This window comes from Oncorhynchus nerka, linkage group LG1 (assembly GCF_034236695.1).
Source record: "Oncorhynchus nerka isolate Pitt River linkage group LG1, Oner_Uvic_2.0, whole genome shotgun sequence".
Classification (NCBI taxonomy): Eukaryota; Metazoa; Chordata; class Actinopteri; order Salmoniformes; family Salmonidae; genus Oncorhynchus; species Oncorhynchus nerka.
The window spans coordinates 40112789-40131789 of NC_088396.1; the positions used below are offsets into that span (position 1 = coordinate 40112789).

The window sequence follows — 19001 nt, forward strand, 5'->3', positions numbered from 1 at the left end:
TCTTTGAAACAACATGCCATCATCACTCCTGAGTATATAGAATATTACACAACCATATGAGAGTCCTCACCTCACGCACACTCAGCCAGCTATTGGGTTCAGTATGCCACATTTAGAAATGTAGTGTGAGGATTACTACTGTCACCACATGGTGCATCATAAACCCAACAAGTTGGAGGAATGTGGCATTTGCCCTACCTCTTGCGCACACCAGGCACAGCTTGGATGGATAATGAGGCATTCTTCACAAGACATAGCGCTGCCACTCATACACACATTCAGACCTGAAAGTAGAAAAAGTCAAAGTTACCAACATTGTTCCAGAGATTCTATTTGATCATTCATGACATTTGATTACTAGCCAATGAAACTCAGGACATATGTATTAAAGTCACAGTCTAATAAACGATGTAATACAACACATTACATTCAGTTTGATTCGTGCTAAAGCGCGCAGGTAGGATATGGCAAATTACAATTTAGTCTTGAATTATTTCTTACGCGTCAGAGTGAAACATAGACCTTTGAAGCGATTAAATAACTATAACTGATGACCTCCGTTTAGAAATAACCTACATAATTCAAATAAATATGATTTGGTTTCTATTTAACGTGCCATACTAATAAAGGCATTTTAATTAAGTATATTAATAGTGCCTTGGTCCTCCTTTCTTTTTGATGAACAATTTACCCCTTTTAACAAAGAGCACCTTCTGTCTACCAACATGTACTATTGTGTACCTTAGTAGCGCCTCCGTTCCTCCTCTTTCTACTAAATATGATTTATAATTCAATGCAACATGACAATACTCTCAAACATTTCAAAGAGAAAGACTGAACACTAAATAACGTTACCCTTTTGTGGTTTTCTAGTGTATATGGCAACATTGTTGCAGGATATTCGCGGCTACTGTAACAACTGACCAGATGTTAATACACGTATCGTGCGATTGCCTTCTAAAACGAAAACTAGTCAGCACTTTCCCGTGGAATACTGCCATTATAGACCATTACAAGACAAGTTTCGCGAAAACTGGGTATCAAAACATTTAAGAAAAACGTTCTTACCTTGTGCAACATTGTGAATAAATATTTCCAGAATCATGCAGCCAAGAGCTGTACGGTACAACAACTGCCACGGGTTCCACATAATTTCCTCGTATTGGAAAGTTATTCAAAAGTCTCGTTTCGATAAGTTTTCTGGAATGTTTGTGGCACTAAAGTCTACAGTCGAACCTTTCGATAGATCCACGTTCTGTCCTCTCCGTCGGTGCAGAGTAGTGAACAAGTCTTTGTCACATTTAAACTCCAGCAAAGCGAATTGGCCCGATAATGTTACGCGGCCTCTAAACAAACATTGCAATTCATTGTCCCTCAGAAGTATTCCACATAACAGAAACAAACCAATATTTTTTAAATACTGGGTTCAGAGTCAAGAGCTGTGATTTTTGCAAATAGTTATGCAGAGCCAGCCTATCATGTTGTCCGTAGTTCACCCATAGCCGACATCCCTTGGTTCTTGTTTTCCAATACTTTCCCATCCGTTATAACCCCTTATTTGGTGTGTAACAATTCCCTTGATAAAATTAAATGTAGGTACAAGTTTGTCCTAAATGTAGAATAGAATTCCAGCTCACGAGAATAGTTTACCTCTACCCAACAAGTTTGTTCTTCAGTCCCCTGCGGTGTTCAACGCTTTGCCAGTTGGAGACTCCGCCCACTTGCCGCTGGTGGGTTGAGTCTCCGCACATTTCCAAATGGGGGGGTATCTGTTAACCCCTTTCTTTGTTTACCATTCCACACCAGCTCGCGTTGTCTATCTCCACCAGACTCGCTCAGGACACAGGTTGAAATATCAAAACGAACTCTGAACCAGCTATATTATTTTTGGACAGGTCGAAACATTCATGGACATTTAGCCAGCTAGTTTGCTGTTGCTAGATAATTTGTCCTTGAATATAAAAATGGTGTTGTCATTTGACCTAAAATGTAAAAAGTATTTTTTTGGAATTCTCTACTCCTACAATTAATCCACAACAATTAATCCACACCTAGTCAGTTTCTAGTAACCCCTCGTAGTTGTCCACTTCTTCTGTGGATTTTATATGGCGGTTGGCAACCAACTTTAAGATGCTTTACTGCAACCAACTGGACTGGAATGTGAACCTCAATCATCTTTCAATCACCCACATTGGTATATGGTCATAAAAAACAACGAGGGGATGGGTAACGCAGGCCTGACAGTGCTTCAGGTGTCTCAAATAGAACCAAGTTCTATTTTAGCGCCTGGCTATGCAGATGCTCGTTGACATGCGAGAGCAGTTAGGATTACATTTTTTAATAAAAGCCCATTTATGCTCGATCTGAAAATGTGGTTGGAGGTTCCGTATGGAAGGTGTAATGCAATTGCATAGCCTCCAGAGGCATGCAGAGGCCAAATTCAGCTCCGTACCGCATCGCCTCCCAAATTCGTGACAATGCGGAGGGCTCCCTATACAGTGGCCTCCATCATTCTTAGATGGAAGTAGATTAGAACCACCAAGACTCTTCCTAGACCTGGTTGGCCGGCCAAACTGAACAATCGAGGGAGAAGGGCCTTGGTCAGGTAGGTGACCAAGAACCCGATGGTCACTGACAGAGCTCCTGAGTTCCTCTGTGGAGATGGGAGAATCTTCCAGAAGGACAACCATCTCTGCAGCCTCTCCACCAACCAGGCCTTTGTGGCGGAAGGAAGCCACTCCTCAGTAAAATGCACTTGACAGCCTGCTTGGAGTTTGCCAAAAGGCACCTAAAGACTCAGACCATGAGAAACAAGATTCTCTGGTTTGACGAAACCAAGATAGAACTCTTTGGCCTGAATGCCAAGCGTCATATCTGGAGGAAATCTGGCATGATCCCTACAGTGAAGCATGATGGTGGCAGAATCCTGCTGTGGGGATATTTTTCATCGGCAGGGACTGGGAGACCAGTAAGGATCAAGGAAAAGATGAACTGAGTAAAGTACAGAGAGATCATTGATGAAAACCTGATCCAGAGCGCTCAGGGCCTCAGATTGGGGCAAAGGTTCACCTTCCAATAGGACAACGACACTAAGCACACAGCCAAGACAACGCAGGAGTGGCTTTGGGACAAGTCTCTGAATGTCCTTGAGTGGCCCACTCAGAGCCTGGACTTGAACCTGATCAAACATCTCTGGAGAGACCTGAAAATAGCTGTGTAGCAATGCTCCCCATCCAACCTGACAGAGCTTGAGAGGATCTGCAGAGAAGAATGGAAGAAACTCCCCAAATACAGGCGTGTCAAGCTTGTAGCATCATACCCAAGAAGACTCTAGGCTGTAATCGCTGCCAAAGATGCTTCAACAAAGTACTGAGTAAAGGGTCTGAATACTTATGTAAAGACCCACATTTGTGACAATGCTGAAGGCTCCGTATACCATGCATTCAGAAGTATTCACATCCCTTGACTTTCTCATTTTGTTATGTCACAGTCCTTATTCTAAAATATATATTTTTAATTCTAAAACCTTGTTTTTGCTTTGTCATTATGGGGTATTGTGTGTAGATTGATGAGGGGAAAAAAACCATTTAATACATTTTAGCATAAGGCTGTAAAGTAACAAAATGTGGAAAAAGTCAAGGGGTCTGAATACTTTTAGAATGCAATATGTAAGAGCCAATTTATGCTTGATCTGACAATGTGGTTGGAGCCACCATATGGATGGTGTGACGCAATTGCGAAGCCTCCGGAGGCACGCATCACCGCATCGTCATGCACTTCTCAAATTTTGTAACATTGCGGAGGGCTCCGTATAGCTCTGAAAAGACTTGATTGATGGTAGGTGAGGGCAGGAGGTCCTGTATAAACACAAACTCACTTCCTTGACAACTTCCACGCTGCTCCGTGAAACGTAAGAAGTATAAATGCCCTGCAGAGGCCGATTCACTGTAAATATTGCATGGCCAATGCAGACACAGATTGACCATGCAGGGCCTTTAATATGTATGTGTAAAATTATTTTGCATGGCTGGTGCACACAACGCAGTCGGTGTGATCAGCGTGTAACATACCTGTCAAACTCATTCCACAGAGGGCCGGGTGTCTCTGGGTTTTCGCTCATCCCTCGTACTTTATTGATTAATTAAGGTCACTAATTAGTAAGGAACTCCCCTCACCTGGTTGTCTAGGTTTTAAATTAAAGGAAAAACCAAAAACCAGCAGCCTCTTGGCCCTCCATGGAATGAGTTTGACAACCCTGCTTTAACACGTTGCATTGAAACCTTGGTAGCTGACACACAAATCCATGATATTGACCTACAAAAGTCAACAAAGAATAGGCAGTATGCTACTGTAACAGCAGTAAGGTCACCATACATTTGACATTTAGGGCTGTGACTGCCATTTGAGGAAATAGGCTTATTGAGGATATTGAATTAGGCTCTTGGCCCAGTCTATTGATGGTATAAAGTGAGAATTAAGCTATACAGTATAATGTCTTCCACAAAAACTGTCTCTGCTTAGTCAATATATAACCTAATTGCCTTATTGAGCACAGTCAGCAGTCATGTGATGTGATCTCTGTTAAGTGATATGATAGAGCGTGTGTACAGTGAATCTTCATTATCCAGGGAGCACATGTAATCAGCACCCCTTTTACATATGCATTGATACCCCAACGGTTCACACCTCACTAGAATGGCTCAGTCGAATATTTCGTCAAGTATTCGGTGATCAACAAAAACCAAAAACCAGGAAGCTTGCGCCACCTGTTGGCCATAGACAGAGACGTGCGAGAACATACACGATGATGAGAGATGTGCAGGGATGAAAGTAAGGCATACTGGTAAAACAGCCTATCATAATAAATAAAACAAAATGTCAAGAGAACTGTAGGCTATTACACCATTATTAATCATTGCTGCATGTCAGAGGAGTGAAAAATGAGGGAATGGACTTGAAAACAGGTGGTATAGCCTGCGTACCATAGTAAACTAAACATAGTGGATGAGTTGGTTACCTCATTCAAATGAATCAAAATTGACAAAAAATATAGTAGCCTGTGTTAAACAACAAAGGACATGCTTATCGTGTCAGCAGGTCAGAGGTCATGTCTACGATGGTCTTGAGGGGCAGGCTGCTGAGGAACCCCTACTACTTCTGCCCTCAGCTCCAGCAGTGCGTCTATGATCCTCTGCTTCCCCGCCTCGGGGTGGCGCTCTGACAGCGCGGCCATCAGCGTATTGAAGCTGCCCATGGTTGTCCTCTTTTGGAGGCTGAGCTGCAGGGGCTGGAGAGAGAAATGCCAGATGAGAACAGAAATCAAAGACATGGGAGAGAGACAAGGATTGTGGGCAAATCAATTTGGGAGCAATCCACGTATTGCAACATATTGAAAACAATTCATATTTATATCTACAATCCCTGATTACAAACCAAAACAATAACAAAACTGTAGAGAAACATTATACCATTGGTAGGAAGATTCCTGTCCCCCTAACCTTCAGTCAAGTGGTAGTCTAGGTGTTGTCTTGTAGTCTAGGTGTTGTCTATATATAAATACATTTGATTTGATTTGATTTGTAGTCTTGGGGGCCTGGGGCGTCTCCAGATAGCCCTGTCTTTGTGCTGACTGTGGGACCTGACTGCTGCTGTTGGGTTTGCCCCCTGGTCCTGACTCTGACCCTGGGTCCCAGTGTTGCTGGGTCAGTGGATGTGAACGACATGCACAGTTTGTCCCGGCATACTGTACCCATCCATCTCACGCACTGCACTCTCAGCCACCTTTGGACCACTCATGGTCACTTTGGCAACTCTACAGGAACAGAGAACGTAGGTGAAAACATTGACATGTAGTCCATTCGTTCATGTGGAGGGTTAAAGCCCTTGTGAATACAAAAGTCTTTCTGCTATTGATCTAGTTGTAATTATGTTGAAATCTTTGTGTCACAACAGTTATGTAGTTTCAGTCTACACTGAGGTTGTTGCTCACTTCAGATGCCTGATAGTTCTCAAACCAGAGCATTACTTCTCCCTGTAAAATCGGACAGACAGTGAACTTTTATTAGGATCTGCTGCTCTCTGGTGGCCACATTACTCACACTTTCCCAATTCCATTCTTTACTTGATTCCTCACATCCTATCTCCTTTCTTCCTTTCAAACAGAATTGGAGAAGAAAGCCAAAGGGGAGGGACCTTGGACCTTATCCAAAACAGTCTCAAGGAATTGAGAAAAGATTAATTGAGTAAGAGACATCGTCTCATACTGAGGCTTACCTCCGTTACATCACATGGTAGGCATAGGAAGGAGCTCTGATCCTTCCCCTTTTCCCTAATGTCTCCCAAAGGAAAATATCAATTCATGTTTAAACACTTCTTATGAACGTGTTGTGTTTGTGTTATGAATGTGTTATGAAGTCCTTATGTACCTACAGATAGGTAGTGTTACCAAAACTTCAAATTCAGCTATATTCAGTCAAATACTGAACTACGACCCAATCCCAAACGATGCACTTTGAAACACTTGAAACTCAAACATCTGTGTATGGAAAATCTTCTGTCCATCATGCAGCTTTTTCCACTACCCAAATACTTGCCATTTTCACCCTCCTCCACGACCAGAGCCAGACCTCCTTCCTTCAGTGCCCCACCTTCAGGCCCACGGTCCTCCGCTGCCTTGTACCATGCCTCGCTGGAGTTGTGGTCTTTGGTTCCACCTGTTGAATGGGAGAGTTAGTAAATCCAGGTGGATCTGAACCAGCTCTGAGAACACTGTGGAACACCATAGTGCAAAGCATTGCATGTTTATTCATTCAACATGTCCATGGATGAATGAGTGAATAGGTCTCGTTACCTGCCCCCCCGGTTGGCCACAGGCTGCTTTGGGAGGAGGATGACTGCCTTCCCAGACCTGCTTTCCTCAGTCTCCAGGTGGACCACTGGACCTTTCCCCCTATAGGACCCTCCTGTCCCAAGAACCGATGAAAGAGACTGGGACACCAGTCTGTTTAACTCTCCCTCGTCTTCACCACCTATACTGACGTCCTCTACGCGAATATCCCCTACCTGCAACTACTGGGATCTCCTATCTGAGGCACTGGAGGATAGAAAGAATAACATTTCAACAACAGCCAACTCGATTCATTTATTTATTTATTTATTCATCCATTCATTTTTTTATTCATTAATATACCTACCCAGACAGAGCATTTCCCAAAGACTCGTCTATTATCTGACTGCATAGTACAACCCTAAATGTACTGAGAGGAAGGAGGGGTACCAGAGGATGCTCAACTGTAGGGTGGATGTAGATGGTCCCCGAGGTGATCCTCTGGGAGTCGACAGACAGCGGTCTGAGCTGGTCGAGGGGTACCCGACAGGACCTATCTCATCTCTCTGTCGTCCACCTTCAGGACCTGAGGCACCTTCTGGTGGAGTCTGGTGTGCACTGAGACTGATCCATCTTGGTTTCGCCTAGTGGGGGTGTCTCGTTTGAATCAGGTGTCCCCTCATTTACTTGCTTTATACATGAGAACAATCCCATCCTAATCCATAACATTGTGATAGTTAACATTGTTATTTGCTGTCTCGTACCTCGAGGCCTCCTCCTCATTAGCTAGGATCCCGGGGCAGTTGTCGTAAATCCTATCACAGTACTCGCTGCAGTCTCCTGTGCAGGAAGACACTATACTGCCCAGTGCTTCCCTTGGTGACCACGAGTGACAGTGAGTCGTCACAGTCCGGCTCCGCTGACTGGCTGGTGTTGATGCTGGTGTTGGTGGTGTTGTTACACAGTGGTGCAACTTTCACTGGGGATGGGTCCCCCCCCAGGTTTTATCAATGGAATGTGATACAAACGAGGCACTGGTGTGCTTTAGGACCATGCGTACTCCTCAGAGAGGTCGGGTAGGCTGTTTGTAATGTTTATCTGACATACATTTTTATAATAATAATAATAATGTCTCCCCACTTCTAAAACCAAAGTTGCACCCCTGTTGTTACACTCAGTGCGGTCCATCCTAGTGCTGTTGAAACTAAAGTTCTCTGGAGGAGTCTCCTGGTCCAACATGGGGAATTCTGCCGTCTGGTCGTGCATGGACATGGAGATGACCATGGACTCATATTGGTCATGGATGGCAGACAGGCTCTGCATCTCCAGTTCCATATCCAGAGAGAAGCTAGCCTGGGCTGACGGGTCCTTACACACCATCAAACTACTGCTGTTGCCATCCTGCCACCCTCCTTCCTCCCACAGCTGAGACAGCAGCTGGACCTAGGTGCAGTGCCCGTCCTGTCGGCCTGGAGAATCCTCTGTGGCTCCAATATGGCCGCCACTGGTATCACCACAGGCTGACTGGAAGCTGTCCTGTAGGCTGACTAGACAGCCCACTGCTGGGGTAGTGAAGGGCTGCTGAGGCTGACAGGCCCTGAACTGCAGCACTGTTCCTGCTGCCACCTGGTGGTAGACTGTCTGGACTCCTCCGTGCCCTGAACAGATTTAGATCTTCTTTCATGTTGTTGGGAAGAGGAACAAAATAATATGGTTGTATCAAAATAAAGAAACAAGGAAGCTGAAGCAAAACAACTTTGATGCTGTTGTGATGAAATTAATGTCCCTTCGTGGGATTAATAAAGTCCTCCTCCTACTCCTACTACTAGTACTACTACCGCTACTACAACTACTACTACTGCAACAACTACTACTTCTACTACTACTTTTACTGCTACCAGACCTACTACTGTCTACTACTACTACTACTACTACTACTACTACTACTACTGTCTACTACTACAACTACTACTGTCTACTACTATTACTACTACTACTACTACTACTACCAGTATTACTACTACTGCTACTACTACAACTACTACTGTCTACTGCTACTACTACTACTTCTACTACTACTTCTACTGCTACTACTGTCTACGACTGTCTACTACTACCACTACTACTACTACTACAACTACTACTACTGCTACTACAACTACTACTTCTACTTCTACTACTAATGTACTACTACTACTACTACTTCTACTACTACTACCATCTACTACTACTACTAGCACTACTACTACTTCTACTACTACGGTCTATTACTACTACTAGTACTACTACTGTCTATTACTACTACTACTATTTCTACCGCTACTACTACTATTACTACTTCTACTACTACTGTCTACTACTACTACTACTACTACTACTTCTACTGCTACTACTACTACTACTTCTACTACAACTACTACTACTACTACTACTACTACTACTACTACTACTACTACTGCTGCTACTACAACTACCACTACTATTACTACTGCTACTACTACCACTACTATGACAACTACTCCTACTACGGTCTATTACTACTGCTACTACTGTATATTATTACTACTACTACCGCTACTACTACTACCGCTACTGCTACTACCACTACTTCTTCTTCTACTACTATTACTACTACTACTACTGCTACCGCTACTACTACTACCGCTACTACTACTACCGCTACTACTACTAACGCTACTACTACTACCGCTACTACTACTACCGCTACTACTACTGCTACTACTACCGCTACTACTACTACTACTACTACTGTCTACGACTACTGTCTACTACTACTACTCCGGCTCCTCCTCCTCCTACTGTCTACTCCTCTTCCTCTTCGTCCTCCCCCTCCTCCCCCCCTCTCCTCCTCCTCCTCTCCCTCCTCCTCCACCTCCTCCTCCCCTCCTCCTCCTCCCCTCCTCCTACAACTACTCCTCCTCCCCTCCTCCTCTGCCTCATCTCCCTCCTACTCCACCTCCTCCTCCCCTCTTCCTCCTACTACTCATCCTCTCCCTCCTACTCTACTTCCTCCTCCCCTCTTCCTCCTCCTACTCCTACACCTCCCCCTCTTACTCCTCCCCCTCCTCCTACTACTACTCCTCCCCTCTTCCTCCTACTCCTCACCCTCCTCCTATTACTACTCCCCCCCTGTTATAAAATTATAAGAAAATGATTAATTGAGTAAAATATACAGAGTAACGTGAGTATGGTATGTAGGCTATTCTTCCTTAAGGATAATTAAACCTGGGTTAAAACAGAAAATAGTTCAAAGTCAAGCAGAGCCATAACTCAAGCAGAGCCATTACGTTTCACATAAACCAGTTGTCTGGCTACTTCCAGAGCAGGATGCCTCTGCAGAAGCTGATGGAATACTCCTTCCTCTGTGGAGAAGAAAGTTGAGGGGAAGGACAGCTAATCCGTTGCTCAGTTTTACTGAGTCTATAGTAAGTAGGCTATGTCAATATAATTAATATTTTACAGTCATTTGGTATCACTGGGTAGGGATTCTATACAACTGTTTAGAATATAATGACACAAATGGGAGCTTTCGTGCTTGTGTTTCTCTGTCATACATTTGGAATACATTTCCTGGTCCCCTGCTGTACTTTGTATAAACTTCCTGTCTTCTACAGGCAGGGATAAGTACCAACCCAGCAGCTTGGGGTCAGCTCCTGGAAACGGGTGACATTCACCAGGTCAAACACAGACCTGTAACGTACGGAGTTAGGCCTACGTTGCATCCCAATTCTCCAAACTTCTCCCAAAATGTGCACTTGAACACTCCCTTCTTAGATTTAAAAGGATGGAATGGTGAAGCTGGACAGAGTTTCCACCATTGTTAAATCCATGACAGGGAGTTTGTAAGTGCACACTTCTGGAGAAGGGTGGAGAAATGGGACGTACAAACAGACTATTTCATCATTCTCTAATTATAGTATAGAGAAAGTGCTGGGACTGATAGACATGGTCTATACCTGTTGAGAAGGAATTTCCAGCCGTCTTCTATCGACAAAGACAGAGGGGCTGTATTGAAGGAACTTAATGCATGTCATGTACCAAAGCAATGAGAGGGAGACTACATACTCTAAATGGACATAATATTATTTATTTTGTATTAAAATGGCCTAGCTCAAGTTAAAAAGTGAACATGCATTCCATTGGTTATGAGATTTGTGTTGTAAGAGGAAGCATCCTTCTTGTGCTTATTACTTTGAATAGTGTGTTTTGAACATTTTGAACATCCGATTCCCGTTGATTTACCAGCCAAGTTGTTCATTGCATTTTGAAACCCATGTTGGTTATAAGGCACAATATGCATCTGGATCACCCCTGATGCATAGGGGATCTGTGACATAGGCCTAACTGCAGTGGTATAGTTGGGGGATATACTCCGTATACCCATTTATTTTTCAGTGGGCATTGCATATACTCAATTCTTAATCCCCACTGATATGTATCAAAGTAGTGTCGTGGAGGTATATGCCATATCAATTAATAGGGCTGATTGGAACGTTTAGCTCAAAAGGTTGCTAAACTCTTATTTATTGACATTTTAGTCACACCAATGTACACACGGCAGTAGGTCTATGTGTGATGATCCCAAAATTGTATTTGCGGGAAAACACCGTTCTAAAATGAGCACCACACATGCACGGGGGTTTCATAGACAGAGATGTAATTATACTTAGAAAGAGAGGGGATTTAAAGATGCAACAACTATTACGGTTTTCTAATATTATTAGGATAATGCCTTTGGGTGCCAGACAATAAGAAAAGTTGAAAGAAAACCAATAGAACAGGAGAACACATGAGTAAGTCCTTGTAAAAATAATTGCCTCCACGTTTCTATGGTGGGATTTTGGCTATAGGCTACTTTGAAGCAAGGTAAGACATGCCTCATAACAGGAAGTAAAACGTCTAGGTTTCAAACAATTAAGGAACAGGAGAAATATAGCGATGCTAATGATAGGTCTAACTGTCTTCTGGTAGATGGAATGGCTTATTAAATGTTAAACAACCCATTAAACGTTAACCAGCTACAAAATAGTCTATGCCTACCTGTCAGAACGATACCGTGGTTATTTGCGTCAATCCAGTGGCCATTTATTTTGCATACGCCATCTCATGCGTACGCTACAGAAATACAGCTAATCAAGAGCTAGGTGCCTGCACACTTGAATTAAAGGGTAACTACTTTTAAAAAATAAGAATTATTTGATTTTTCCCAGACCTCAAGTGGTCTCCTGATGTGGTTTAACTCATGTGTAGTCTTTAACATTCTGTAAACTGCCTTGTCCTAAGGGTAAAAAATTACCCGCCTTCACTAAACCCCTAAAATAAAGCAGCTTGATTGAATTTTAACACCCAAATCTATTTTGCGTGAAGGATCAACCTGTCATTCATCACAAACCTGCATTTTATTGAAAGGAAACAGTCTTGAACTTTTTTGGCAGCATAGTGATACATTTTTATATACTGTACAATGAGGAATTCATCTACAAAATACTAGTCTTCTCCCATTTTTTGAACCATTGCCCCCACCCACAAGGTGTATAAACAACAATAAGAAATAAGAATAAAATAAGATAATAGATACAAAACAAAAACCTGAGGAAAATAAATCAATCAACTCTAATTAGCACATGTAGGACAGTATGCAGTGTGTGTCCATGGACAGTGCAGATGAATGCAGCCTCAGGTGGATCAGGACAAGATTCAGCCCCCTGAACAGCTTTCAGAAGCGCTGCAGAGGCTGCTGTGCGTGGGAGGCGCTCCCTTCTTTGAATGTGTGGGGTTGCAAATGCCTTTCCCAGCTGTTCCAGGAACAGCCTCCTCTTGTTCCGCTTATAAGGCATGCAGGTAGGGTTGATCTTGTTCCATATCACAAAGGCAATGTATTAGACACATCAATGATGTTATGGGAGATGACCAGGGGCCAGTGGGCAGTCATCCTCCTGCAGCTGTAAGTTCCAATCACCTTGTCCAGGTTGTCCACGCCTCCTTTGTTGTGGTTGTAGTCCAGGATGATGGCTGGCTTCCTGTCCTCACGATCACTGATCTCAGCCGTTTTGTGCAGTGCGCTTTTTGGGAGGTAAGAAACTAGAGTGATGGTGGAGGTGAAGGCAAACTTTGATGAGAAGGCCTCTCTCCCCCTTGTTGCGAGTAGTAACTGTGCCAACCATGGTGATCTTCCTTTTCAGGAGCTGCTGGCTGAGTTCAATCTCAATTTCTCATTGTGTGTGTGTGTGTGTGTGTGTGTGTGTGTGTGTGTGTGTGTGTGTGTGTGTGTGTGTGTGTGTGTGTGTGTGTGTGTGTGTGTGTGCGTGCGTGCGTCTTTGTGGTTTTTCCAAAATGACCCTAAGACAATCTTTGTACCCTGGTGGTGTACAGCTTTCATGAAAATATGAACAAAGGCGATGGTTCACTTTTTCTAATTTTGGGGTCACTCTCGGAGAAGTCATCAAATTTCAAGTAAAAAAATATAATTGAGGTTTTCTCCATTTTTTCTCAAAAAAATGAAAAGCTGAAATAAATCCTTCTCTCTACTATTATTCTGACATTTCACATTCTTAAAATAAAGTGGTGATCCTAACTGACCTAAGACAGGGATTTTTTAAGAATCTGGACAGTCTGTGGTGCAACGTGGCGTTCGTGGATGGAGCGAGACATGATGTCCCAGATGTGCTCAATTGGATTCAGGTCTGGGGAACGGGCGGGCCAGTCCATAGCATCAATGCCTTCCTCTTGCAGGAACTGCTGACACACTCCATCCACATGAGGTCTGGCATTGTCTTGCATTAGGAGGAACCCAGGGCCAACCGCACCAGCATATGGTCTCACAAGGGGTTTGAGGATCTCATCTCGGTACCTAATGGCAGTCAGGCTACCTCTGGCGAGCACATGGAGGGCTGTGCGGCCCCCCAAAGAAATACCACCCCACACCATGACTGACCCACCACCAAACCGGTCATGCTGGAGGATGTTGCAGGCAGCAGAACGTTCTCCACGGCGTCTCCAGACTGTCACGTCTGTCACATGTGCTCAGAGTGAACCTGCTTTCATCTGTGAAGAGCACAGGGCGCCAGTGGCGAATTTGCCAAGCTTGGTGTTCTCTGGCAAATGTCAAACGTCCTGCACGGTGTTGGGCTGTAAGCACAACCCCCACCTGTGGACGTCGGGCCCTCATACCACCCTCATGGAGTCTGTTTCTGACCGTTTGAGCAGACACATGCACATTTGTGACCTGCTGGAGGTCATTTTGCAGGGCTCTGGCAGTGGTCCTCCTGCTCCTCCTTGCACAAAAGCGGAGGTTGCGGTCCTGCTGCTGGGTTTTTGCCCTCCTACGGCCTCCTCCACATCTCCTGATGTACTGGCCTGTCTCCTGATAGCGCCTCCATGCTCTGGACACTACGCTGACAGACACAGCAAACCTTCTTGCCACAGCTCGCATTGATGTGCCATCCTGTATAAGCTGCACTACCTGAGCCAGTTGTGTGGGGAGTAGACTCCGTCTCATGCTACCACTAGAGTGAAAGCACCGCCAGCATTCAAAAGTGACCAAAACATCAACCAGGAAGCATAGGAACTGAGAAGTGGTCTGTGGTTATCACCTGCTGAACCACTCCTTTATTGGGGGTGTCTTGCTAATTGCCTAAAATGTGAATGTAAAATGTATTGTCAATCAGTGTTGCTTCCTAAGTGGACAGTTTGATTTCACAGAAGTGTGATTGACTTGGAGTTACATTGTGTTGTTTAAGTGTTCCCTTTATTTTTTTGAGCAGTGTATATTTTTTGCTAAGAAAACTTTTTTTTGGGGGGGTGGGGGACCTTGATGTACAGTGTGCTTTTACTTTAATCGGCAAAAATATTGGTGGAAATGGTACAAGAACTAGATCTGGAACTGAACGTGCTAGTAAAGCCAGTTTAGGTTGTTTGACCGACAGGTATTTCATATTTACAGGAGGGGGAGCAGGTACCTGCCTAGTGGCAGCTATTCAGCAGCCTTGCAATCAGCGGCGGTGGAGTGGCCGTACCAGGCTGTAATGCAGTCCAACAGTATGCTCTTGATGGTGTTCCTGTAGACCACTGTGAAGGCCCTCAGAGACAGGCTGAATTTCTTCAGCCTGCTGAGGTTGAAGAGTCTGGTGTGTGTCTGTGTGTCTACTAGGTAAAGTCTGTTGTGCAATACAGGATTAAGGGCAGTGTGACAGCTCCTTGGGAGAGATCAGGATTGGGTCTAATCAGGGGTTCATGTGAAGATCAACATCTCACTCTCTCTACCTACGTATGTTCCTGTATTCTACTCACTCGTATTTAAATCCAGCTAATAGACCGCATTTCATCATTAGTTTTACTTAATGATACAAAAAATCTGCATATAACCCAAAGAAAAAACTTTGTGTTGTCCCAAACGCCAAGGCCTCAAATAGCCTATTTTAGTCTCAAAAAGAGGAATTTCCTGTTGCAATGTGACATCCACAGGAGGTTGGTGGCTCCTTAATTGGGGAGGACGGGTTCATGGTAATGGCTCGAGTGGAACACATGGAATGGTATCAAAAACATGGTTTCTATGTATTTGATGCCAATCCATTAGCGTTGTTCCAGCCATTATTATGACCCGTCCCTCCCCAGCAGCCTTCCCTCAGCAGCCTCATTACCAGTGGAGGCTGCTGAGGGGAAGACGGCTCATAATATTTTATGGAACGGAGTCAATGGAATGGCATTAAACCATGATTTTGATGTATTTGATACCATTCCTCTCCAGCCATTACCACGAGCCCGTCCTCCCCAATTAAGTTACATTGTTAAAATGTTACTATAAAACTCTTCTAAAACCAGGAACCACTCTGAGTCAGATTAGGGTGTGTCTCTTACCGCTCCTACTGCATTGAAAGCAGCAAACTGCAGTGAGTCCTGGCCCTGTGACTAAAACCTCTATATGCATTAGCTGCCTGTCCCACATCTTGTTTTTCAGAGAGAGGATCAATAAGTCACTTTGGATTTAGTCATTAGCTGTCTGTATGGTCAAATGTATGTTGATGGACCGTCCATTTAGTTTGTGCACACTGTCATAAATTGCTCTCTAAGCGTTTTTCCGACCGTCTTTTCACCACAAAGTATGACTGTATATAGGTGAGAGAAATCATGGGTGATATTTGACTCTGACTCTGCTGATTGTGATTAGTGGGCCAGTTCTATTTGGCAAACCTGAGTTCAAATAGTATTTGAAATCTTTTAAATACTGTGAGCATTTGCTCTAGCTGGCCTGTAGTGCCAGATGGGCTGGGTTTCGAGTTTTGGGGATATTCGGTTGGTGTATTAAGCCAGGCAAGCTCAATCGAGCACAGATAAAGTATTTCAAATGATTTCAAATACTATTTGAACCCAGGTCTGCTATCTGGCCTGCACTAAGATTTCCAGGGAGGATTGAAGATGGTGGGGCTGAAGGTTAAGTGGCTTTCTAAGAGTGGATGTTTCCACAGTGATGTGACATCTGATCAGACTCAATCTGATCAGTGCATCCTCAGTAAGTGGATCAAGCTCGTCAAATAGGGATCAGTGCTAAATCCTGATTGGGAGAGAGGGAGAGTGAGGGGACAGTGTGTGAGGGGGAGGGAAGACTTGCATTATTAGAAAGAGAGATTTACAGGGAAGGAAGGTACGTACATTGATAAGACTTTGGTAATCAATTTCTGAAAATAAACTAGATTCTATTTATTCACTATTGAATTTGTGGTCTTATTTTTTGAGTAGGCCTGGCCTACCACTGCAGTGATTATAGTCAACTGTCCAGTTAAAAAAACTACCCCTCACTCATCTATTTTACATACAAAAGTGCAACTGTTCTTCCCATGCAGTTCACAGAGTGCTGATGTCCAGGACCTCAGAGTATATTTTGCATACCCGTACATCTGAGACATACATTTCATGCATTTTACATGAAAACAAAAATGTTTTTCTATCTCCTATTGTTTGACCTCAAACTGGGGAATTGTTTTAGTGATGGAATTGTAAGCTGAACTAGCCTCCTTTTGTGCATCCCAAAACCTTCTTAAGAATAAATGTATTCGTAACTGCCATTTCTTCCTTAACTATAGACTTATGAAGAAAGTTGTAGGCTAGTGTAACGGTATGTAGTGTATGTTATATAGGACGTCGGTACTCTCCTTCTGAGGTGAAAATATATAATTGAAACTCGATGTCTTGACATACATAGCCTAACATCTGTGTCTAGATTTTGAAACACAAGGATGAGAACTGAGAGTGTAGCAGAGTTGATTAAATAAACATCAGTTATGACTGAGTGATGCTCCATACCTTCAGCGTAGGCAGACTCACAGTCAGCGACCCAAATGGCACCCTATGGGCCCTGGTCGATAGCAGTGCATTATATAGGGAATAGGGTGCCATTTGCAATGCAGACACAATGGGCTCTCCAGCCAACCCTAGTAGCTGTCCAGGTGCAGTTGATGTCAGGGCTGTACGAGTCCCACTGGGGCCTTTAACAGCATTGAGAAGCACTCTTCTCTCTTTTCTCTGCCAATCGATGGAGATTCAGCGAGAGAGAGAGATGAAGAAATAGTGTGTGAGAGAAAGAGAGCAGCGAGCCAGACAAGTGATGGAGGGCCTACCCATCTCTGGCCCTGATACACTTTGAACTTTTAGAGAGCACTGGAATACTGAAGAATAAAGAGCTGGACAGGTTCAGAGGGCCTCCATCAACAGTCAGTAGCTAGTGAACATATAGGCAAATGGATAAGATTCCACCAACCGCACCATTGAATGCACAGTGGTGGTGGAGGGAGCGTATCAATAGAATAAAACTTCAAAAGGATATGTAGATCTAGTTTAAAACGTAATCTCCCTTCTGAACTATTCCTTACTGAAGTAGACCAGCTGTAGTTTGTGATTGGTCTCTGTTGAAAAGGTAGTATTAGTAACAGAACCACGATCTGTAAATCACTCCTTTGTCCTTAACAGCTCTATGTAATCCTAGTGAGTTTTTACACTCGACTGGGGAAAGCATGAATCTTTCATTCATAGAAATATTTAATATACAGGTTGCATTCTTGTTATGTATTGGCAGGTTGACTTGTTTACTGCGTCATTTTATTAAAATATGCCATGAATATGCTAGTACTGTCTTTAAAAAGATGGTATTTTCAAGACTACTGTATTGTAAACCAACTCATGAAAATGCATTTAGCTGAACAGCAGCTAATGTTTGTCCTTGTACAGACTCAGCTAATGTTTGTCCTTGTACAGACTCAGCTAATGTTTGTCCTCGAACAGACTCAGCTAATGTTTGTCCTCGTACAGACTCAGCTAATGTTTGTCCTTGTACAGACTCAGCTAATGTTTGTCCTCGTACAGACTCAGCTAATGTTTGTCCTTGTACAGACTCAGCTAATGTTTGTCCATGTACAGACTCAGCTAATGTTTGTCCATGTACCGACTCAGCTAATGTTTGTCCATGTACAGACTCAGCTAATGTTTGTCCTTGTACAGACTCAGATAATGTTTGTCCTTGTACAGACTCAGGGAACATTAAACTCCTACGCAGAGTTAAAACTAGCCTGCTTGAAGAATAATCGAAGTTTCAAGAATCCTTTGGACATGTCATCCTAGCCTAAAAAAAAAGAGCCAAACAAACTCACTGCTTTCATTAATTTTACTGCAAGAGGTCTTTATCTCTGTGGGTGAATGTGTGTGTCACCACTGTGCAGACATAAAAACACAAATCAAACATAAACAAGGACATGTACAGGTAGAAAAGGTGTAATTCATGAGAGCACGATGATCAGTGATTCATCTGTACATTGTAACAATTGCCACTGATTTCCAGGGAGTCCTGCCATATTAGTCAGTATTGCTAAACCATTTGCAATAGGAGAGTAGACAGTAATCTTTAACAAAGGAAATATCAAAACTGGAGAAGGAAAAAACAGGGGAAAAAGGTGACTTGTAATTAGCAAAGCCAAGCACTTCAGTGCAGAACATCAGTTTAGTCCCAAATGGCACCCTATTTCCTATATAGTGCACTATTTTTGACCAGGGTACTGGATAAAAGTAGTGCACTATAGGGAATAGGGTGCCATTTGGTAACGCAGCCTGTGTGAGGATGAGGAGGAGCAGGAACAGGGAACGACAAAACAGATCAGTCCACCGGAAG

General features: G+C 43.4%; 1 protein-coding gene and 1 pseudogene across 3 annotated transcripts in view; both read right to left on the bottom strand.

The window, feature by feature from the left end:
• Positions 1 to 1707, bottom strand: part of LOC115130172 (integrin beta-5-like) — a 96881-nt gene extending 95174 nt beyond the window's left edge. For all 3 annotated transcript variants that reach the window (XM_029661034.2, XM_029661024.2, XM_065018701.1), the window contains exons 1-2: positions 1069 to 1707; positions 199 to 284 (exon numbers count right to left, since the gene is read on the bottom strand). In XM_029661034.2, the coding sequence (XP_029516894.2) occupies positions 199 to 284; positions 1069 to 1150 (168 nt within the window). In that variant the 5' untranslated portion in view covers positions 1151 to 1707. The remainder of the gene's footprint in view (positions 1 to 198; positions 285 to 1068) is intronic.
• Positions 1708 to 5098: 3391 nt separating this feature from the next.
• LOC135568155 (uncharacterized) lies at positions 5099 to 10569 on the bottom strand (annotated as a pseudogene).
• Positions 10570 to 19001: the final 8432 nt, after the last annotated feature.